Genomic DNA, 23,948 nt, shown 5'->3' on the forward strand with positions numbered 1-23,948 from the left:
TCTTCACTAATTTTAGGCCTGAGAGCTCGTTTAGACGCGCCAGCCTAGGATATTCTCCTAGCTTAAATATTCCAGTATCTTCACCAACTGATGTTACACTCACCGAGAACGAGAAACATACGATATACACACTGAAGCAATTAAAACGTACGCTCTTCATAAATTTCATTTATTTTAGTAAACCAAATCTTATTATTTCAATAAAGTATTATTATTAATAGATATTTTTAAATTAATTACAGATATGTCAAAATTAGAAAGAATTGCACTGTTACGAAAAGTGACGAAGCATCTCGTAAATTTTTACAATTACACCTGGCTCTTCCTCGAAATACACATGCAGAAGATTGTTTTCATTTCATTCGTTCTTCTGTGCATCAATGATGTAAGCAAAATTATTGTAATTTACCTCTCACGCATTGAAATTGAAAAATAAAATAAAAGAAAAGAAAAAAACTATGCAATTAAATATATATCTGTTTAGGTGTGCGCAATAAATTTCTTTTTCATCGCCGCCGTGGTCATAGTAATCAATTTCGAAAGAAACATACAGATAAAATCAATTAACGCGATGGCTGCTATAGTATCGCTTCTCATGGTCACCAAAATGTTGTATCAAATTCAATACATTAATCATAAAAACTGGAACGTCAACTGCACTGTAAGTTAAAACTCTCACGTCCTTTATTATGATAAAAAGAACTTGAGAATTAAATTCTTCGATTAAATACATTACTTTAAATAATTTCAGAAGCCCGATGAGGATCATGAGTATGCAAGTAACAATACCGAATACAATATAGCCGAATGGTTTGGAATGAAGAAAGCAGATCCGGGTATGCTGCCGGACCTGTTGAAAGGCTACATCGGCATCGTTACTGTGACGACTTTTAGGAAAATTATCAGAGTCCGTCAGTGGTTTTATCGTCATAATAAAGGAGAATCATTGGACACTCCTCAAGTAATGTTCCCAACCATCACCAGAATGGACGCTGACAAAGGAATACCGGAGTGCTTAAAGTTCCTGTTCAACTACGGTTTCTACAAATTCGGTCTCGAAATGTGCCTCATGGCGATTGTCACGCTGATCGGCACGAGACTGGACTTTTACTCCGTCTTGTACAGCATGTGGTTGCTACTATTTTTTTCGTTGAAGAGGAAAACTGTGGCACGAATTTGGCCCTGTTTTAGATCTTTCGCCATAATTGTTCTACCTATTCAATACGCCATCGTTGTGGCTCCACCTTCGTGGCTTTGCATAGGTAATGTGATACATTAGGCAAATGAATTCTTTGATTAAATGAAGCAAACGATACATAAATGACTTTCTTCGGATTTGTTTCAGATTATCCTTGGAACGAATCTAAAATAATGAGAGACTTGCAGGAATGGATGTATCTGCCTGATCCGGATTTCCAACCGAATTCTAGAAAACTGATTTGTAAGTTTGACAAAACTCAAAATTAACAGAAAGATTTTGCATAATATTATATTTTTTTTGTATACAGATGACTTTATCTTACTACTGATGATCGTACGGCAGAGTCTTGTCTTCCACATTGAACAACAAAATTTGCAATCTGGCAGTAATTTTGTGGCTGGTCACAATTATTCCGTTTTCCAGGATATGGAAAAACCAAATTTTGTGAATCCTGTAAAGGATTACGTGTCGCACATTCATTCCTGGCTGGATGTAGTCAAACGTGGTAGCATGATGAGTCTCATGTGGGTGACCTTATCAATTATGTTCCTGGCCGGAACGAAAAGAACGAATCTCTTTTCGCTCGGCTATCTTATAGGAGCATTTATATTCCTTTGGCAAGGAAGTAGCTTTTACTTAAGACCAATGAGAACTATCTTGAAATGGTGGAACATGCTGATCGGATATTGTGTCATTGTGATTTTCTCAAAAGCTGTTCTACAAGGTGTGGGATGTGTCTTCGATAAAGACGTAAGCTTTTTTCAATAATGTTTATTAATTCATATATAAAATTTGATTTGTTTATACTTAATATTTCTTTAAATTAAATAAATAATATTGTCCATTTTAGATTTCACTCAAAATAATTACATAAAAACATAATTTAGAAAATTAAAAATAACTTAATTAGAATACATTATATATGTATATGAAACTATAAGAAGATAAATAAGCAAAAGAACAAAAATAAATTATTAATTTGTTTTTAACATTAGGTCAAACATTCAGCCTGTTGGTTGGTGCAACTACTGAGTATCGTATGTCTGAACAAGTTCAAGAGCGAGAGTACCAAAGAGATAGTGTTAGACCCGGACAAGTGTACTGTCACTACTGAAGACATCGGCATGGTTTGGGATGGATTGTGTTTTGCCTTCCTTCTGATACAAAAACGACTCTTCAAGAGCTACTACTTCTTTCATATAGTAGACGAAACGAAAGCCATGAGCATTCTAGCGTCTCGCGGTGCGGAATTGCTCGAAGAACTGCATCAGAGGCGTATAGAAATTCAAGAGAATGTGGAGAAGACCGTTTTAGAAAAATTAAAGTTCAAGATGGACAAGATTAAGGCCAATCAGCAAAGAATACAGGGACCATCTTATAGAGACCCCCAGGCTCACAAAGTCGGTAAGTTACCTTTTTTAATACATAATTTTATATAACATTTAAAGAAATACGTTTTATCAAAGCGATTTTGAGGAAGACTTAATTTTTGTTTAATAAGCAACTGTTTTAAGTCAAGAAGTATCTTCATTTATAGGCACCAAGTGTTACTTTCTTTTAAAAAAATCTTTGACTTGCCTTCTAATTATTGAATATTTTTACGAATTATTCTCAATAATTTCTCGACGTCTTCTCGACGACACCGTCATTCCACTGTTCCACTACTGTATCACTACTACGTGCGATATAACGCCCACTATATATCTTTGCGTCAAAGAAGAAAGACAAGCACCGCTGGCGAGAACCTCCAGCGTGAGCTCTTGCGTGTCGTCGGGTCACACGCCCCCGCAAGGATATCAAACGCCTCTGGATGAGGACGACGACGAACCACCACCACTGACACCCCGGGCAGCGTCCTTATTGCAGGCTCCGACACCGAATTCCGCCGTCATGACGGTGAGCCTCGAGGGCTACCTCGAGCCGACGCGTATCTCGTTCGGTTCACCACCCAGTAGCGAGCTGAATCCTCGAGGACCGTCGCCGGACGAGACATTCCCGGTGTTCTCGCCCCCGCCTTACAATCGGGGCACATCAGTCGATCGATCGCTAACATCTAATATGAGGCATCGGCGTCAATCCAGCTTGCCAGTTTGGTCGACGTGGATGAACAGTGATCCGCGCCAGTCGATCATCTCGACGGCCTCTCGTTCCCCGCACTCGCATCATACGTGTAAACTATTCATCGACTACAGTATCCGTGTCGCCAGTGTGCTACAGTGACCTGTATATACGCTTCTCTACGCCTGCACATCTAGATCTTCTGCGGAACACCTCAAAGCGTATCTAATCTTCGTCTCATCCTATTAAAAATGGTTTCTAGGTCTCTTCCTTGATAACGGAACATATTGTATGACAAAAATGTATTGAGCTAAGAATTAGCTCAAGAATCTCTTGCTACATCCTTGTGTATAAATGCTCATATTTATACTTGCTTATTTATGTATATTTCTGTGAAGATCGATCTAAATAACTCTTTATATGTTTCTATTTCTTAAAAATTTATATTATTATATTATTTTTCTTTTATCTTTTCGCAATTATTTCATTATTTTTTATTTCTTTTATCATTATTAATTACTATATCTGTTACTATCTTACAATTTTTAAATATTAGACTCTTAATGTGCATAAACGTCTAGAAATTTTATAAACACAGGACTGTTTTATGTTTACTAATATTTCTCAGCAATTCAATCAACCACGGAATCGAAGGATTCAATTCCGATATAACACATATGTGACATACTGCAATATATTTTATGTGCTCTGTATTAATATAGCTGTTTTTTTTCTGTTTCTATATCTTTATTTTATTTCTTGTGTTTTTTGTTAGATGAATTATATCCAGGAACACGGCCATTGTACAGAATTCGTACGCCACAGAACAACAGAGAGGGTAATTGTACATTTTTTACAGCTGAACATTATCCCTAACAATCCTAGTCCTAGATTAATTCCATAATTTGTATATAAAATGTACAGTCAAATATAAAGTACAGATTAAACTAGTAATGTGTACAGTTCAAAGTAGCTAACGTGTTCATAAATTACATAGTTAATCTATTGGCATTTTCATGTATATTTGTGCATTTTTATTTAATAGCTAGAAATTTAATAGATTATTTCAAAATTAGAATATTGTGCTCAAACGTCCTTGCATCCTTTTCTAATTATGTCGTCGTCACCTGTGCATGGCTTTTGCTTATATAATAAAAGTAATGACTTATTTATAATTTATAACTAACAATTCTTTTTGCAATTAGCAATCAGATCGGGCGACTACTACATGTTCGACGATATGGATGACGATGACGTTACTGATCTTATTCCTGATAGCGATATTGAAAAGAGGGAAAAAGAACTCCGTCGTGAGCTAGAGAAACAAGGAAGGAGAATGACTGTTTCAGAGGTAGGTAAAATTGAGAGAAACATGTAACTACGTCAAAACCATTTTTTTTCAAGGATTTCAGTTTGAACTTAAGTGATTATGCTGTGAAATGTCGATTTATGGAACAAGGATTTTTTGTTAAGTTTCACTAATCTCTTAATTAAGATCATGGTCCATCGAATTGCTTGAAAACATTTTTTAAATATCATAAAATTTAATTCCAACATAAATAAATACATTTATTGTATTTGTCTGTTTGTTGAAAAAAGTGTGTACATATAAAAATTTTATATTAATAATGTAATAAATTTAATAAAGGATATTTTAAAATTTTCTCGAAAAAGTACTTCGAACGGACCATTATAAAGTTGAATGGTGCATCTCTTCGTGTGATGATTGCAACCAAAATCTCTTCTCTCGTATGTGTCATCATTGCCCATAATCTTTCTTTCATTCTAAATCTTTCACTGTAAGTCTTCATACATTGTCAGCCCTCCTCTTTTCTCTTTCACTCTCCTCCTCGAGGAGGGACCACGCAATACGTCCGGGCCGACAGCGATGGCACGAAATCGATCGGTGGAACTGACGCGTAAGTCTCCTTACAGTTGATGAACACGCTGATTAAGACAGACATTGAGATCGCGACGCATGTCGCCATGTACGGAGGGACAGAAAAGGACGCCCTGAGACTCCGGCGTAGAAGCGTACCTTTGACACGGAAGAAATCGTCCATGTCTTATCTGAGCGCTCGCTCCGAGACCGACACTGCTATGGCCACCGATGTGAGACACATCCCGATTCCCTTTAAAAGGCTGCATGATCGCTGCAGGCAGGCTTCGTCTGCCTATAACTGTCACTTTTTACCCTTGTATATATAATACTGTCTTTCAAGAATTGCTGAACAGAAGACAGATCTCACCGTTGGTGCAATATGCGGTTGACTCTTTTTTAGGGGAGACATATATAATTCCATCTTATACCATATCTTATACAAAGACACATGAAACATAACAATGATGTCACATTAACATTACAAAATTTAATTTAATTTTGCATTTACCTCGATTACAAACGCTGAAATATTTCTTTTTTTGTTTTGTTTTGTTTTGTTAAATCTCTGTTTGGGAAAAATCAACTGTAGACTATCTCCTAAATAAGATTCGACTATTGGCTATATATTGCTTTCTATGGATCGTTTTGTACCACTTCTGTGCCAGTATATTCTTCTTGTACCAATGTATTATTGCTTTTTCGTTCGTCTGCGCGATAAAGCAATCTGTTCTACTTTATGTGCATCTCAATTTTACTCTACAATTAATTTAATCTTTCACAAATTACGTTAACTTGCTGTGATTTAATTATTTGGTTTTAACAATAACATTTCTATATTATTTTCTTTTTAATACTGATATCTCTCTTTCTAGATCTTTTCAATGCAAGATACTCATAATTCAATTTAATTATATTTTAACAAAAAACTTTGCGATTTTTTATTTATTTATTTCTTTTTGTAAAATATGAGTTAATATAGTAACACACAATACAAAACAGTCACAACAGCGAGTTTTATAACAAGCGGCAAGTGGATTACTCTTTGTACAACGCTTTTAGTGCTCGATGATATCTTCTTCTCTCATAAACTCTCAGCTTCGTAGAAGCAGTATTGGAAACAAATTTTTGCTGTCCTCTATATCGTCTTCACATTGATTAACATTGTACTTATTTTTAATTAATTTATATGTATAATCACAGAGCAATGGCAAGGTATTTCGTCATTTATATGTATATTGTATATCAAGATATTTTATATTTTTTACATGTAGTCCTCTTGTAATTATTTCTTGCTTATTGTACGCTTATTGTACAGTAAGAGTATACAACAAATATTAAGCAATCGAAATTGAAAAATATAAATCTTAATCATGATAAAAACTTATTGTGTGTGTATGTGTGTGGATTATTATTGAAAGTTCAAAATTATAAGATTTTTGCAATTCGAGTATTACTAGATGAAATAGTTTAAACAGTGCTTAAAATTGCTTTATTTCGTCCGAGATTTTTGTAAAGACAAAAAATTATTCGATGCATTGTACGATACACTTTGTACGCACTTCCGCATTGTTCTCAAATTGATTATTTTGAAGCACAGGGTAATGGTTTGAGCACCAAGCAATATCTGTCAATATACAAAACTTATTATTAAAATTAATCAGGGTCCCGATCGAACGAGTCTCACTTCAGTGGAAATGGAAACGGAAGAGAAAGAAGCTACTGACTTGGCAAAAACACCGGAACCATCGGACGGGGAAGAAGAAAAGAAATTAGAAGTTAAGAAGAGCGACGAAAAGGAAGAAGAACAGAAGAAAGTCTCGTTCTTTACATATTTCAAGTTTCTCTTGGTGATGATTAACAGCACTCTGATTTCGATGACGAGATATCTAAATCGATTCTCCCACGACTACAGATATATCCGCAAGGTTTTAGCGAAGGAAAAAAAGATCCTAAAGGTATAAATAATTATTTTCAAAAATTAAAATTAATTTGCAAATCAAGTGCATTACGGTAATATCTTTTTATAATATTAACAATTATTATATAGGCAAAACCAGATTTTAGAATGGGAACGCGATTAGGAATTAATCAAATGTGGCAGCCGATACCTCTGATGCAGGAACGGTAAGTTTGCTCTCATCTAAATTCTTTATATAGTCATAACACTAAAATGCATTATATTTATTTAACAAATTTAAAGTGGGGGATTGTATATTCATTACTATTAACTCCAACCAAATTGGTTATCTTCTCATTCTTTTTTTTTAAGGAAAATTTATATTACTTATTATTTAAATATGTAAAATTATGCTGTCATAGAAATATTATTTAATTCTTCGTGATATTCCGGCTTTTAAACATTAGCTTGTAAATACAATAACGTAGTTGCTTAAATTATTTATATTTCGTGCTGTGCTATTTTTGCGTACATGTTTGTTCAACCATCTATTATAAGATGCCGGTCTCTTGTAAATACATTTTTACTTTAGTTCTATTCTTTTCATTTTTTAAATATCGCATATGTATAAACAATGCAACTATTGGGTAATTTAATATAATTTTTATTTATTTTTATGGTTACACTTGTTCTATGTAATAATCCGTTTATTATTTAACAAACTACGATAAAGAATTACATTTTTATTGTAAAGCATACTTCAAAATTAATTGGTATCAAAAGCATTTTAACTCGTACATCTTTGATATCCCGATAAAAATCCTTAAGAAATCTGAAACACATCTTTTAAAGAACGTGTGTAAATACAAAAAACGGTTTAAGTGGTTTTTAAATTAAAATGAAAATATGTAGATGCTAGTAGTAAATGTGCTCGCTGTAACAGATCAGCTACAAACGGCGATACGGAGGAGCAGTATGATCCTGGAGAAGGTCCGAGCCAATCGCACCCACAAGACGAAAGGTGAGGGCTTTTATTTCATGTGAAATGCTTTAGGTATTTAACAAATGTATCATGTATCTAGTTTATTGTGCATCTAGCTAAAGTGATCCTTGTACACTTATTATGCCAAACTAACATTATATATAAATTTTTATCTTTATAATAATTATTGATATTGTAACTAATTTTGGATATGGTGGATATTAATTTTTTGTTAATATTATTTGTTTGTTCTTGGCATAGTAATAGTAAGCTATGATAAATCACCGTTCTTGCTTTTTAAATTTTATCTAAAATATTTTTTATTATTTATACAAATAATTTATTAAATAGGTATTAGGAATATTTATGTCTTTTTGTTATTAGTTTAACTTTAATTAGCGAGAGGAATAAAGAATATCTAAATTATACATTACAATAATTGTTAAAATAAAATTTAATTTTATGTTTTGACTTTTGCTACTTTGTAAATTATGAACTTTTTTATTTTTATTAAAAATAAATTTAAATTTGTTCAAAAATCAATATTAGGCAAAATTGTAGAAACACTTAAAAGATATTGTATTATATTTGACATGCTCTTATGTTTGAACTTTAGGTATCTATAAATAATCTATAATTTACGATAATGATCTATAAAGCCTTGAAAAGATCTAAAGCCTTGTTGGAAAAATTATATAACTAAAATCATGATGTCCTTTGGAATGACAGCATGTTATCTACATGGTATAAAAAGCGTTTTATGATTAATGGATTAACTAACGTCCTACGTTCGTGACATACTAAAACAAAAAGATAACACATATAGCACATGATATAGCACATGTTCAAAAAGAATTCATTCATACATTTAGTCATATGTCATGAATTCTGAGTTTATTTTCAGGTGCAAAACTTCTAAAAAAAAGAATTTATTTGCATCTGAAAATGAACTCAGAATTGACATATGATTGAATTCTTTTTAAAGTCTCTATGCTATCTAGAACGAATTTTCATATTACAAATAGATCTCTTGATGTAAAATCCTGATGTAATATATTTCTTTTACTATTTATTTTTTTTATAATTTTATTTAACATATTCTTTTTTTTCTTAAAATTTAGTATTATTTTTTTCTTTTCTGTGATAATTAATCACAAAGAAGAATTAATAATATAATGTTTTAAGATCTTGACTAGAATTATTTTTACCCTCGTAATATACTTGTACGAAGTAAACGTAGAAAGAGCGTGGTGTTGTTTGTGTTAGGAAGGAGAGCTCACTGGCAGTGCCGCACATCCGAATTCTGGCGCCGAGTTTGGAGCGAGGATTGGACATGTCCTCCTCCAGGTATCGAAAGTGTATCGTAAAATTCAGGCATCTCAATGTGTTCGGCCTTTTTACTACTTTATAAATGCACTATTCGCACGACTCTCCTCGCATGCGGCACGTCAGTTAAGATCCTTTTATATGTTCAATTGTCTGCCACCTGAATTTTGTGGCAAAAAGGATCGCTTCCTGACACGAAGAGAGCAATGATAAAAAAAATTAGCTTACAGTGAACGACGTCCATTGTGGCGATCACATTAATGTTGTCGAATGTCTTCAGCTCTATTTTCAGGTGTTCAATTTTCCTCACAGTTCCTGAATTGGGCTTTAAATGTATTTTTAATATCAATTTCTTTTGTAAGAAGAAAGATGCGTCTTGCTATTCGTTATACACGCTATTAAATTTTGACGTATGAAACTATTCATGCGTGTGCACAATACAAAAATTATTTCTCTAAAATAATTTTTATAAACTTCTTAAATGTGACGATTTTATATATCTACATTTATTTTTCATTTATCATTTGTATTCCTTTTATATTAAGAATCTTTCTATTTCAAATAATTTTTATTTGTTATGCGTAATTAATCATCTTTCTTCTATATTTTTTAATTTGTGTTGGATAATTTATTTAGACTACGAAATGTAATTAACTCGAAAATTTTCTATACGCAGCACACTTTTCTCGCACGTCTTGGCAGTTCAGCAAGACGAAGAAATTGGGGAACTCTCAGAAGTGGATCAACCGCCCATTATACAGCTGGCAGCGTCTATCTGGTTTGCAATTTTGGCGCATTCCAGTTTACTTTGTTACTTTATGGTATTTCTTCATCAAATTAAGAATGCGTCTGTACTCTCGACACCATTGCCGCTTATGGTATTCTTATGGGGTTCCTTGACGATCCCGCGACCCTCCAAAAATTTCTGGGTGACAATGATCGCATATATCGAGGTAAGAAACATATTCCGTAATTTACGTCTAAATATAAATATATGCAGAATTCCGATGTAAAGATCGTAATTTTTAGGCCATTGTCATAATAAAATGTATATTCCAACTGGAATTCATTTCTTGGAATCGAAAGGCCCCACCAAACTATCCACTATACTTACCGAGGATTTTTGGTGTTATAAAAAATTCTAATTACGCTCTATGGGATTTATTATTGCTCCTCATATTATTCTTCCATAGGTATGAATTTAAAAAAAAATAATAATGATAAAGGTACATACAAAAATATTTTATAAAGAATAATGCCTTATGATTGATCTATAGATTTATGCTAAAATCCTTGGGTCAATGGACAACTACGTCCACTCTAAAACCACGAAAAATTGTTCCTTCTCAATTACCTGTAGTGCCGTTAAAGCCACCATCTTCAGACAAAGAACAAGAAGTCGGCATACAGGAAGAAAGCGAGTATGTTGAAATCTTTGTGTTAAAAATTTTTTTTATAACTTTTAAATCTAAAATTTTGATCAATAAATAAATTACATTTTTTAATGTGCTACAGTTCTCATGTAGAGATAAAAGAATCTCAAAAACAATCTTCGAACCACCATGTAGCAGATGATACAGATAATGTTCCGCCTATGACAGATGAGAACAAGGAAATTATACAAGGAGAAGAGCATCCTCATACAGCGCTTTCTAAAACGTTTCATACAGCGTAAATAATTATTTTATTTAAATATGTTTTGTGTAAACATTATTAATTTCAAAGAAAAAATTTCGTATTTATTTTTAATATTTTATATATAATAGATCACAAAGAAGAAATACAATTATCTTTTTAAAATAAATTTTAATATATTCTTAAATTATTCTTTATTTCATTAAATCCAATTATATTTTTGAATTTTGCAGAATTACTAAACACGCTAAACCAATGAAAAACTTCTTTAAGAGAATTATTGATCCAGCCGGCAAAGAAAAAACGAATGTTTACGCCTATATGTTTCTTTGTGACTTCTTTAATTTCTTATTGCTTATCTTCGGGTTTTCTGCATTTGGAGTAAGTACCTGAAGAGAAGGGGAAGGAAGCTCTCTCTTTACAAAATTGTTAATATTTACATAAATAATAATATTAATGTTATATATTCTTTAATTTTAGACTCAACAAGGCGATGGTGGAGTAACAGCTTATTTCCAAGAAAATCGAGTGCCTATGCCTTTCTTATTAATGTTATTATTACAATTTGCTCTAATTGTTATCGATAGAGCACTATTTCTCAGAAAATCTATTGTGGGGAAGTTAATTTTCCAATATTGCTTAGTATTCGGTGTCCATCTGTGGATGTTCTTTATTTTACCAAGCGTAACAGACAGGTAAGATATCGTATTATTTTTTCTATTTAACAGTTACATTATTTACAGCATATTTACAATTACAGACAATTCAACGATAATCTTCCGCCACAAATCTGGTATATGGTGAAATGCTTCTATCTTTTGTTAGCGGCTTATCAATTGCGACAAGGATATCCGACTCGAATACTCGGTAATTTTTTATGCAAAAAGTACAGCATTGTGAATTACGTCCTATTTAAAGGGTTAGTAAAATATTTATCAAATGTGTTGCTATTATTTTTATTATACTGACCTAATAAAGTTATTTTATTAGATTTATGTTAGTTCCGTTCCTGTTTGAACTTCGGGCAGTGATGGATTGGATTTGGACTGATACGTCCATGACTGTAATGGACTGGTTTAAAATGGAAGATGTCTTTGCCAGCATTTATCAAATCAAAGTAAGTTTTGTAGGAAATACATAACGCTTTTGGAATTAACGATATTTTCCTTTTCAATTCTATTAAGGCAAAAATTTTTATCAAAAGTTTTCATATAATATTTATATGAAAAGGTATATGTAATTAAATTCTCTCGGTATAGAAATATTAAATTATATAAAATATGCTTTAAATATGTAATACTGTAACGTATTCTATAAAATTTTAGTGTATGCGAGGAGTCGAATCAGACTTCCCCCAACCACGAGGAGTAAAGAAAAAGCAAATGAGCAAGTACTTGGTAGGCGGGAGTGTCCTCTTGCTCATAATTGGCTTAATCTGGTTCCCTCTACTTTTATTTGCCCTTGGTAGCACCGTTGGCACATCCAACTTGCCTTACGATGTATCCATGAAAATACGAATCGGTCCATACGAACCAATCTATTCCATGTCAGCGCAAGGCGACAGTTCTATTATCAAATATTCAGAAGCGCAATACAAAAAACTTACCAATATATACTCAACGGACAAGTCGGCTGTTACCTTCTTCGAAAATTACGTTTATTCTGACGTGGCTGCAGTTAAATTCAGTACTTTCTCGGGAACACGTTGGGATATTTCGCCGCCTGATAAAGAAAGGTTTGTCCTATATATAAGAAACAGATTATTGCTTCTAACATTAACTTAAAATCTAAAAATATATCTAACTAATAAAACCTAATCGTTTAATAAAAAATTAATAGAAAAGCATGATACAGGCACTACTTTTTTTAAAAAGAATTAATAATGTTGTGACGATATTAATAATCTCATGATACCTAAACATTTGAAAAAAAAAATTTATATCATGATCGCCTGTTTTAGATTGAAGATAGAATTAGCCTCTAATAATACGAACGTAACTGTACACGTGGAATGGACAGTTTCAAGAAAAACAGACCTCAAGGATGCCAGTGGAGTCACTACGACGGTTCGTGACGTAAAATTGTTTCCGTATGTGGACGGAAAGTTCAATCCTATAAGACAGACATTAGTGGATATGTTAAGCGAGGATCCAAGTGCAACGAATGCGACAATAATATTGAAAAGCGCCTTTCCGAAATTCCTCAAAGTCACCTCTAAGACCACCCGTGTTCCGTGGCAGCTAATGGAACCGCTACATTTCGCTTCGTTAGATAAATCTGACGAGGAAAGCTACCTTTATCGAAACATGAGTGTCCAATTATCAACAGACAAGGAATGTTGTGATCGTAAACAATGGTGGATAGTTCGTGAGGAATGCACGGGCTCACTGTACAAAGATTTTTTGAGCAAGATACCATTAAACGATTGCAACAATACCATGATGTTCCTGTTCAACGACAAGGCATTCCCCGAGAGCTTAAGCTTTATCAGCGGATTTGGGTAAATTTAACAGTAAAATAGTTTATGTGTTCATATAGACATTCTTATAGCAAAATTTTACGAAGATTTATAAATTCATGTATAATAGAATCGTTATTATGATACATTGACTGAAAATTACAAATCACAAACAGGATCCTAGGATTGTACACCACGGCGGTGATTGTCATAAGTCAAATGATGCGGAAAATCGTCAGTGATATGGCGCCCAAGATTATGTTCGACGATTTACCCTATGTCGACAGAATCCTTCGCCTCTGCTTAGACATCTACTTGGTCCGCGAGAGCGGCGATTTATGCCTCGAAGAAGATTTGTTTGCTAAACTGATCTTCCTTTATAGATCACCGGAAACATTAATCAGGTTAGATTTATTTACGCTATTTTTAGATTATAGATATTATTAAAATTCTGCAATTTTGATATACTAAAAATCATTGTGCTAGGCTGTATGACAAAGACTTTGATTCAAAAACTTTATAATTGCGCAGAGTGACAATTAACAATGAGACACAATTTTATTTTTCAGTTATAGCCGCATATGATTTTTGTTTGATCGTATTATACTTATACAAAAACACATGTATATACGTATACACACAGACACACACAACAGTGTACAAATGAAGTACAGATCTGAACAGATATAAGTTAAGACAGAAAGCAATAGATATGTAAAAACATATTTTTCAATAAATACGAATTGCAAAAAAATCGTTTCATTAGGTGGACGAGACCGCCCGAAGAAGGAGAGCGAACAGATAACGAGGATCAAGATGAAGAAGCAGAAGAAATACTAGATGAAGAAAGAAGACAAGCAGAACCAAGCAGATTGTCTCATCGTCATTGAATTGTGGGAAATAACAAAAGTTCTTAAATAATTAATGTTTTGTATGCGCACTGTGCGCACCAGATACTACGTAATTAATACAGGAAATCTTGAATACATTTCTTCAAGATTTTTTCCTTCAGAATGAATAAGACAATATTTACAGTGCAAATTGTTTTTAAAATCACTATCAAAATTATTAGAAAATATAAAAAGATATATCAAGTCGAAGATTAAATAAAGAATAAATGAAGAAATTGAACGTTTCTTAAAAAATGATTTTTGGATATGCGATAACGAACTTATGTTGTTTATATATGTCGCATATTTCTCTTACATGGATGTATTCATGGATATTCTTTATTGAGAGGAATTGTTGAACTTTTTGGAAAAATTCGAAGAAAGCTCAATTGATAGATTTTGCTGAAAAATCACTACTGCCCGACCAAAGTTCCGCGATATAGATACTTTTATCAATATGTTATCAATCATCTTAAAAACTCTGATTAAAAATTTTTCTATAAATACATATTTATAATTATATATATTTATATACGTAATTATATAGATAAATGTTTATAATTATATATATGAATTACATTTAGAATTATATGTGAAATATGTTCTGTAAAACATTTTTCACAGAGGCGTATAAAGATATTTGTCATTGTAATATAATTTAATAATTTGTCTCAATAATGAAAATAATATGGTAAAAAAAGTTTGCAAATAATAATATCATGTATATATTTTTTAATTAAAAAAAATTTTTGTCTTATAGAGAATTCAAAAATTTAATACGATTCTATTTATAAAAAAGTTTTAATAAAGTATTGTTTCAATATTGTATATGTTCAAAATTATACACATGTATATGCATACATACAATTATCTTATATATGTATAATTATTATGCAAATGAAATCATGAAATAAAAAAATATCGTAACTTAAAGAATTTTGTAATCAAAATAATTACGAAATAATAGACGTAATGGTTTTTATGTGTTAATCTTCTATAATATTCAACTAAAAAACTCCTTTATAATTACGCGGCATTTTGCCGACAAAATTTATGGCAAACATTTTGCAAAATTTGTTTTTCAAACAGATGTTGTAGTCTATTTGTATTTGTTAACTACAAATTTTGCTAATAAATAAATTAATTAATGAGTATTTAATTGTGCATTAAAATTTTTTTTCAGAAAGTATTTGTAAAATATCAATGCGGACATAAATTTTTAAAAACGTATTTATCTATCAATGGACCATTATTTTTTTAAAATGCTTTTATCGTCAAAGTTGTGTGCTTAGTGTAATTTATGAAAAATGTGTATGTTTCTAGATTGTGCATTTAAGACTTTAAAGTAAAATTATATTTGTAAGATGTAGATATAGATTGTGTATTCAATCGACACGATATATGGTTTCTCAGTCATTTTTATACGTATTTTTAGTTACGAATGGTTACAACCTTGCAATTTGGCTAATTTGCCAAAGAGGTCTACACCTTAAGTATTTAATTAATGAGAAATGTATCGCAAGAGAATGTTTATATTGTATATAAATAATGTGGATTATGAAAATATAACAGCTCATTGATGCGATCTCTTAAGACATTATTTTCAAACACATGTACCTTTTTCTGAAGATGACTTTTAAAATCCTAAGAATTTGTTAGTATTTCATTAAAATATATTTTTATTTTTGGTAAATCGTTACATTTCGTTAAATTTAGAATTTAACTTATCGTGTAAATATTTCAGTAAAAATCAAAATTAAATCCAATTTTTTAATACGAGGGACTACGGAACTTGAGACATTATAAAAATGATATAAGTTAATATACTCATTTATTAAATATTACAAAACTTTTATTATAGAAAACTCTTAAAATAGTTGCGCGCATATATCTAAAAACTACTGTAGTCTAACATTTTTTGTAAAAAAATAAATTATTTTAATGATTTTAATGTCATCGATATTAAATTTTAATAAGTCAAAACGCTTACTTTACTATATGTATAATCAATACTTAAATGTGATCTTTATACTAGATTATATTATATTATCATGGCATTAGACAAAAATAAATGCAAATATTAATAGTTTAGTAATCTCTTATGACAACTTTCGCGCGAGAAATATTTTTTCAATCTTGCAATATATAATACGTTTTTTTTAAATGTCAAGCAACTAAAATGTATCGTAAACGTCCTGATTAGCACTTTGTGCAAAAAAACGAAAATAATATAAAAAGATTTTGTGGTCCAATTTAACGCAGTTGTTTGATATTATGTCTGAGTTAGCTCGTTATACTTTGATTTCAAGCTCGCATTTTCTTGCTTCAAAAATTCAAGTTCCTCTAATTTATTCTGCAGATTTTCGTTTCGCATTCGTAAGGCCATCAACTCCTGGTGCAATTGCTCATTCTCCTCAATCAATGCTCTCATTTTAGCCGAATCTTTGCTGGGATGCATTTCTTTAATCAACTCATCCGTCTGACTCAAAAGATTTTTTATCAAGGTAGCTTGAGAATTAATATGTAGCTCCTGCATAGCGCGTAGAATTTTTGTGCTCTCCTGCTTGGTGTATGAGCTTATCAATTCTTTGATAGCAGTAAGTAAAACAACTGGATCTTGATCCTGTACTTTAAAACCTGATTTCCTCGATTTATCGGCCAACTTATCCTTCTCTTTAGTTGGATTGTGAGAACCAGCCTCTTTGGAAGAATCTGACGGACGACTGTTTTCCTTACTGGAGGTATCCGAGGAATTATTATTAGAAGAATCGAGAGAACGTCTGTTCTCCTTAGAAGAAATACTTGTCGAATAAGCGGCTTCTTTAAGTGATCCTGAACGTCGTTTACGATCTATGTTTTCAGATGTCTTAGGATACTTAGTTTCATGCAGTTTTATTTTGTGTTCTCCGCTGACACTCTGCCGATTATTATTACCCATTTTTATTTTCATATCTACAGGCTTCCCTTTGCTGTCTGAGGTCTTCTCAGCTTTCTCTGACATTTTTACATTCGCAGAATGTTTTCTCACATTTTGATCAGAATGTTTTTTGGAATTTTTCAAAAAAGGCTCTTTATTATCTATAATCTTTATATCAGGCGTACCTGGGAATATCGTGAAATGTTCCCTTTGTCGCGTAACGTTGTCTCTCTCATCTTGTTCCGAGAAGTGAAGTAACGGAGACGAAGTAGCATGCCTGGTGGTTATGTGGCGATCAAGTTGCTGAGATGTTTTCTTGGATTCTTTTGGTATTAATTCTAGCTCTTCCAAGAAGGAGTCATTCATCTTGAATATTTCGTATATAGACGTACACAAATATCTGGTTTGATGTCCACAATAGACATATCACAGCAACTGCAAGGCAAAAAAAAAATAACAATATTTTTTGACATTTTTTTCACATTTAATAACTAGAAACTCTCGATCGTTGTACAATTTAACGCATTAATAACCAAGAAATTCGGTACGATTGTTGTTATTATATTATGATAAAATTATGGCATTAAATTATTAATATTACATCAAATCCGATGAACAGACATCGAAGAATTTACGACGCACAATTATAGCTACTCAAGTAGAACCGGAATTAATAGTATAGTTAGCATATATACATACCTAGTAAACGGCGTGCTAACCTTGCCGTGATCGCCGACGCGACTCAAATGCGAGAACTGGGAACGTCGGTTAGTGTCGGTTGCAGTTAGGTTAGGTTGATCAGCTGATCGTAGGAGCGGCCGGAGCATCAAGCGGCATATATGCGTCACGCTTTATAGCTCTGCATAAGAAATGAATTAACCAATTATCTTCTATATATAACATTACTTCCGACGAAACAATAAATTGATTGGCTAAAAAACGTTGCTTCTCTTTTGCCTTATAAAACATCATCATTTGTATGTGAAACAAGCATATCATATTTCATCATTATTTTAACCTTTTACCACTCAATTCTTAAAGTTATTAAATAAAGTTATTAAATTTTTATTATCGTTCATATATGCTAAAAGATATAATCGCGAATTAACGAATTTCTTAGATTTGTATAATTTATCATATTTAAATTTGAACAATTCATTACTTTATCGGTAATCAGTAAAAAAATATGCGGTAAAGAATGTGAAACAAACAATGATTAGATCTTCTATCAATTAAATTCGAAACAACAACGAGGGTCAATTCTTATGGAAATTTCCATTTCGTGATTTAACAAATAAATTAACGTTTCGGTATAGTCACGTGTTATAGCCTATTGCTCATGTATTATTAATATTATTAATTCGTAATATTGACAAAAGGAAAACTGTGATATCAATACGTCAATATATAAATCACAGTTAGACGCACTTGTTGAGTTCAGTATTCGGTACAGGCTGAGGCGGTACAGCTGACAACAACGCAGAGTCGGCGCCTCAGTATCGTTTGTGACTTTCAGCTAGCGACATGAATAACGTTTTCGTGCTAACTTTGAGCACGTTATTGCTCGCATTACCGCACAAAAGTGCGAGTGGATTTTTGAACGTATATCCGAAATTGAAGCCGTTTCAACTCACCGATAAGGAGGATGTTGGTGTGCCGCTTTTCTTGACGCCTCTGATAGAAAATGGAAAAATTGACGAGGCGCGTGCGAAGGCTGTCGTTCAACACAAAGAGATGGGCGATATTAGCAGTTATTCAGGTTATCTGACAGTTAATAAAGAGTACAATTCTAATCTTTTCTTCTGGTTCTTTCCAGCCATGGTAAGTAATGACTAACAATTCCTGGCACCTATAAATAGAAGTAATTGATAAGAATTAACCTCTCTAGACAGCCAAAAGCCCTGTCGAGAACAGATTTTGCAAAGTGCCTACTACAAATTTTATCGATAGAACTGTATATAGATATAACAATATGCGTTCGACAGATTTGGCTCGATTTTTGATATTTGCTATCAGGTTATGTCGAGTTCTGTTGACAAAACACATGCATAATGCAGATACAATTGATATCAATTTGCTATCATATTACTGATAGTTTATTTACTAGGATAATTGTCATGAGAAATTTTTTGAACAGCTGGTTATATATATATATAACAAATTTTTGTATTTATTTTAAATTTTATTTGATTTTTCGAAGCATATTTTTTACAAATACTTATATTCATAATTCATATGATTACATAAGTCATGTAATTACATGAGTGTTTGTAAAAATTACGCTTTTAAAAAATGATTACATAAGTCATATAATTACATGAGTATTTGTGAACTATACACACGTAAATCAAATTTAACAAAAATTTGTTATATAATCAGCTGTTAAAAAAATTGTTGCGGCATTAAAAATTATATGAATTATACATATTAGCTTGACTCCATTAATACACAGATTAAATTTATTTGCAATAAGATTAGTTATTAAGAAATCATTATTTGTGTGCCATAGCACAATCCAAAGACTGCGCCAGTAATATTGTGGCTGCAAGGTGGTCCAGGAGCAACTTCCATGTTTGGCCTTTTTATGGAAAATGGCCCATTTATAGTGACAGCCAACAAGACTCTAGCAATGCGAAAATACTCATGGAATATAGCACACAACTTGATATACATTGATAATCCAGTTGGCACTGGCTACAGTTTTACTGATAATGATAAGGGATATGCCACGAATGAAACGCAAGTAGGAAGAGATATTCATACCGCACTGGTACAGTTCTTTTTGCTATTCCCAGAGCTACAAAATAATGATTTCTTCGTCACTGGTGAATCGTATGCTGGGAAATATGTGCCAGCAGTGTCTCATGCCATTAAAGATTACAACATCAAAGCAGTAACAAAAATTAACTTAAGAGGCCTAGCCATCGGTAACGGATTGTGTGATCCAGAGAATCAATTGCTGTACAGCGACTATTTGTATCAACTCGGACTGATAGATGAAAATGGAAAAATTCAGTTCCAAATATACGAGAAAAAGGGCCGTGAATTTATTGAGCAGAAGAAATATCTCGAGGCATTTGAAATATTTGATGCACTCCTTAACGGCGATCTAAACGGCACGCCGTCCCTATTTAGAAATCTAACTGGATTCGACTATTATTACAATTATTTGTATGCGAATGGGGGCAACGATTCCGATTGGATGTCCGAGTGGATTCAAAGAGCTGACGTTAGACGTGCTGTACACGTGGGCAATAGCACTTTTCACGTTGAAACGAAAACTGTCGAGGAACATTTGAAAGGAGACGTTATGCAATCCGTGGTATTTTTCTTGACGGATCTTCTGCAACATTATAGAGTGCTCATTTACAATGGACAATTGGATATTATCGTAGCATATCCACTCACGGAGAATTACTTAAAAAATTTAAAGTGGTCCGGAGCAGACAAATATGTGAAAGCGCCGAGAAAAATATGGATGGTTGGAAACAAAATAGCGGGCTATACGAAGACTGTTGACAATTTAACAGAAGTTCTTGTACGAAATGCAGGTCACATGGTTCCTTCGGATCAACCGAAATGGGCACTAGATCTTATCACTCGTTTCACGCATAATAAAAAGTTCTAAATAATTATGCGAATTATTACATTGAATGTGATAAAAGTTTTGAATTTTGTATCTTAAGAATTTCTATTAATATAAATAGATATATATCAATATATGTAAAAAATCAAAATATGTAAACGTTTAATAATACAGGGCAATACTTAAGATGCCAAAAATACTTAAAATACTCTGAGGAGCATTCATGACAAAAAATGAACACAATAGTAATATAATGATAATTTTGTAATAGAAAAATTAATAAATTTATTCATAAATAAGAATTATCCATATACAAATTTTCCTATTGACTTACATTATAAGCCATTTGAAATATTAATTTACAATTAGATTTATAATACATAATTTTTTTTTAAACGCTTCAGATATTCAATCACGAAAAAAGTAAAAGATGCAGATCTAGTATAATACATTATTTAAATTATATATTTATAGAGTAAAAAAATTTTGTATTTGTGTTAGAAATGGTCCACTCAATCCTTATAAAAATTTTGTTGGATTCTTAATATATTTGAATGTTAATTTAAGATGTAAATGTTAGTTTTATTGAAAAAAATATACTTTCACAGTTTACTTACGAATTGTGTCAGTATTATTTTTTGTGTTAACTTTTTATAAAATTAACATTATAAATATAATATTTATAGTGTTATTTTCTAACACATTCATCTTGTTAAATTAATCAAAATTTAAAGATAAATTAAATTAATTAAATTTAGACCGTTTGGAACACATGAAATATGTTAAATTTAACACATTAAATTTTCCAATGGTATATGATATATGCATGCATACGTATAATTTCTTATTACTATTTACAAGCACACGTGCACACACAGATATCATATCACTTATATCTTAAATTTATATGAATCTATTTTAATATAAAATGCGAGGGACAAAATATAATAAAAGTAGATTTATAATTGTTTAAATTTGTTACACATAAAAAAATGAGTGAAGCTTCACTCACATATAAAATCAACCACACAATATCGCATGGAAAAAAAATCGTCCACTCGAATAATATATTCCTTAGTTCTTCTATTACATTTGGCAAATTTTGATCTTATTTTATTTATATTACGTTTAATCTAAATACGGTAACAAAAATTGATCTACTATAGAAATATTTTTATGCCATTCAGAATGGGGAATTCCAGGTACTGTGATAATCTTCAACTTGCTCTGTTTATCTAACGTTTTCAAACCAATCGTGTCATCTTTATAAATATCTCTATCATGCATGTCTATCACAGTGTTGTTATTATCGTAATATCCAAAATGACTGCTTTGCCATGGAGTGATAACGCCATCGTTTGGTCCTCCAATAAGTATCATACGTTTCAGTTTGGTTAAGCCCGTTTTATAGTCGGAATTATTGAAAACGTCGATTTCATTGTTCACATATGGTAGAAACTTGCTATATTTATAATACAATTCCTGAAAAAAATAATTAATGTATATTAGACTACATGATATACATAAATATACTTAGTATATAATATATAAATTAAAATTAGAATAATTACTTGGTGATGAGGATCGTTCCAGTAATTTCCGATACTGGTGTGCTGTCCAAGTCGTGAATAAAAAAGTTCATAAGCGGTTTCACAAACTAAGTCTGGGAAAATCAAATGTAGAAAACGTGCTGAAATCAGAATTTTATGATTGAAATGAAAATCCTCTTGCTTTCTTCTCTATTTGGATATTACAATTTTACTTACTTCCGTATTGCCCTGCTTGCGGTGAGCTCAGGGAAATAAAATTTCTGACATTATGCATGGGAAATCTTTGCAATATGGCTCTAGCTAATAAACCACCTTGGCTGTAACCTATTAAATTAATCCCTTCAGGAAATGCGGCACCTATAGAAAGTACATCCATGCCTATTTCCTCTACCTGTTGCCACATTGGTTCCAGGCTACTCCATCCTGCAAACCTAACAGTGTTGTAGACTGGAGTATCAGGATGCATCTGTGAAAATATATGTATTTAAATATATTTGATATATATATATGTATACATATATATATATATATCAAATATATTTAAAGAGAGATTAACTATTTTAAACTAATTTATGAGTTACATAATTTTTTTTTACAAAAGCTATTAGCTTTTAACGTAAAAACAATTGATAGTATGCATGAAACTGCATAAAACATTTCAAAAATGAAAATGGTCACACTATAATAAAATCTTTTTATTTATAAATGATAATACAATAAAGTATATTACATTCATCAGTATAGAAAGTGAAGTAATTTATGTAAAAATGTAAAAGTAATTTATAAATTAGTTATAAAAAATAATTTATGAAAAAAATGTAAAGTAACAAAATCAATCCATCCATATTTGCACAGTGAAACAATGGTGTTGCGATAACTGCAAAGTGTAAACAGTCCTGTTGTTCTGCCATACCATCCTGCTTACCTCCTGAATTCTATTGCTAATAAGTTCCATGCTATCGCTTCCAGTGAGAACCCCATGAATAATGACGACAGCATGATGTGATTTTGCTTCATTATACAATAATAAATAAACTAAAATCATATAAATATATATCACAGAATTTTCACTCGTCATAGTTTGCTGCACAAAGCTGACCTCTAACCCTGATTGATCGAATGCGTTTCTTGCAGCGCTACGGTGAATTGAAGAGATTGAATGTTCTCAAATGAAGCTGATAAGAAAGTAGTCAGTGTTACCGATAAATGATACTATATTCTTGTTTGCAGAATTGAATGCTTATTTTCTGTCTCAAGACATTGCTCAACATTGCTTGATAGAAATCTACACGGTCCCTTTAAATATTCATAAATTATGAACATTTATATTTTATACAAATTTTATTAAAATTTTATTTATTATAATTTTATTAATAATTATATTGTCGCGTTAAATATGTTCTGTTTTAAATGAAAGTTGGATTCCAAATTAATTTTAATAATTAAATTATTAGAATTAATTATTATATTTATGTTTATGATATTTATTTGGACTATTCATCATAAATATTGCAAATTGTCATATTTTGCGAATCTCAATTAAGTATATCTTTTTGCAAGTTTTCA

The 23,948-nt window shown here is 31.7% G+C and overlaps 4 protein-coding genes across 4 annotated transcripts in view; 2 read left to right on the plus strand and 2 right to left on the minus strand.

Moving 5' to 3' along the window:
• The window catches only part of LOC105453435 (piezo-type mechanosensitive ion channel component 2-like), a 27,522-nt gene extending 13,018 nt beyond the window's left edge, over nucleotides 1–14,504 (plus strand). The window contains exons 12-38 of the mRNA XM_011695395.1: nucleotides 17–147; nucleotides 243–385; nucleotides 485–661; nucleotides 752–1,262; nucleotides 1,346–1,441; nucleotides 1,509–1,951; nucleotides 2,197–2,605; nucleotides 2,919–3,371; nucleotides 4,035–4,097; nucleotides 4,465–4,610; nucleotides 5,195–5,371; nucleotides 6,803–7,096; nucleotides 7,189–7,265; nucleotides 7,982–8,059; nucleotides 9,287–9,367; nucleotides 10,023–10,299; nucleotides 10,376–10,539; nucleotides 10,624–10,767; nucleotides 10,862–11,017; nucleotides 11,215–11,362; nucleotides 11,462–11,676; nucleotides 11,742–11,900; nucleotides 11,972–12,098; nucleotides 12,307–12,716; nucleotides 12,942–13,481; nucleotides 13,616–13,843; nucleotides 14,206–14,504. Coding sequence (XP_011693697.1) covers nucleotides 17–147; nucleotides 243–385; nucleotides 485–661; nucleotides 752–1,262; nucleotides 1,346–1,441; nucleotides 1,509–1,951; nucleotides 2,197–2,605; nucleotides 2,919–3,371; nucleotides 4,035–4,097; nucleotides 4,465–4,610; nucleotides 5,195–5,371; nucleotides 6,803–7,096; nucleotides 7,189–7,265; nucleotides 7,982–8,059; nucleotides 9,287–9,367; nucleotides 10,023–10,299; nucleotides 10,376–10,539; nucleotides 10,624–10,767; nucleotides 10,862–11,017; nucleotides 11,215–11,362; nucleotides 11,462–11,676; nucleotides 11,742–11,900; nucleotides 11,972–12,098; nucleotides 12,307–12,716; nucleotides 12,942–13,481; nucleotides 13,616–13,843; nucleotides 14,206–14,329 — 5,971 coding nt within the window. The 3' untranslated portion in view covers nucleotides 14,330–14,504. The remainder of the gene's footprint in view (nucleotides 1–16; nucleotides 148–242; nucleotides 386–484; nucleotides 662–751; nucleotides 1,263–1,345; nucleotides 1,442–1,508; nucleotides 1,952–2,196; nucleotides 2,606–2,918; nucleotides 3,372–4,034; nucleotides 4,098–4,464; nucleotides 4,611–5,194; nucleotides 5,372–6,802; nucleotides 7,097–7,188; nucleotides 7,266–7,981; nucleotides 8,060–9,286; nucleotides 9,368–10,022; nucleotides 10,300–10,375; nucleotides 10,540–10,623; nucleotides 10,768–10,861; nucleotides 11,018–11,214; nucleotides 11,363–11,461; nucleotides 11,677–11,741; nucleotides 11,901–11,971; nucleotides 12,099–12,306; nucleotides 12,717–12,941; nucleotides 13,482–13,615; nucleotides 13,844–14,205) is intronic.
• A 1,639-nt stretch (nucleotides 14,505–16,143) lies between these two features.
• On the minus strand, nucleotides 16,144–18,080 carry LOC105453354. The gene is made up of 2 exons (XM_011695235.1): nucleotides 17,946–18,080; nucleotides 16,144–17,681 (listed from the first exon to the last, which is right to left on the minus strand). The coding sequence occupies exon 2, from the start codon at nucleotides 17,610–17,612 to the stop codon at nucleotides 16,602–16,604; it is 1,011 nt and encodes a 336-aa protein (XP_011693537.1). The 5' UTR covers nucleotides 17,613–17,681; nucleotides 17,946–18,080; the 3' UTR covers nucleotides 16,144–16,601.
• A 591-nt stretch (nucleotides 18,081–18,671) lies between these two features.
• LOC105453355 (venom serine carboxypeptidase) lies at nucleotides 18,672–21,134 on the plus strand. The gene is made up of 2 exons (XM_011695236.1): nucleotides 18,672–19,067; nucleotides 19,756–21,134. Exons 1-2 carry the CDS (start codon nucleotides 18,771–18,773, stop codon nucleotides 20,872–20,874), a joined length of 1,416 nt encoding a protein of 471 aa, XP_011693538.1. The 5' UTR covers nucleotides 18,672–18,770; the 3' UTR covers nucleotides 20,875–21,134.
• Nucleotides 21,135–21,253: 119 nt separating this feature from the next.
• Nucleotides 21,254–23,529, minus strand: LOC105453356 (lysosomal thioesterase PPT2 homolog). Its single transcript, XM_011695237.1, has 4 exons — nucleotides 23,308–23,529; nucleotides 22,599–22,848; nucleotides 22,404–22,522; nucleotides 21,254–22,314 (listed from the first exon to the last, which is right to left on the minus strand). Exons 1-4 carry the CDS (start codon nucleotides 23,458–23,460, stop codon nucleotides 21,961–21,963), a joined length of 876 nt encoding a protein of 291 aa, XP_011693539.1. The 5' UTR covers nucleotides 23,461–23,529; the 3' UTR covers nucleotides 21,254–21,960.
• Nucleotides 23,530–23,948: the final 419 nt, after the last annotated feature.

The sequence above is a fragment of the Wasmannia auropunctata genome, unplaced genomic scaffold, assembly GCF_000956235.1.
Source record: "Wasmannia auropunctata unplaced genomic scaffold, wasmannia.A_1.0 LD336000.1, whole genome shotgun sequence".
NCBI lineage: Eukaryota > Metazoa > Arthropoda > Insecta > Hymenoptera > Formicidae > Wasmannia > Wasmannia auropunctata.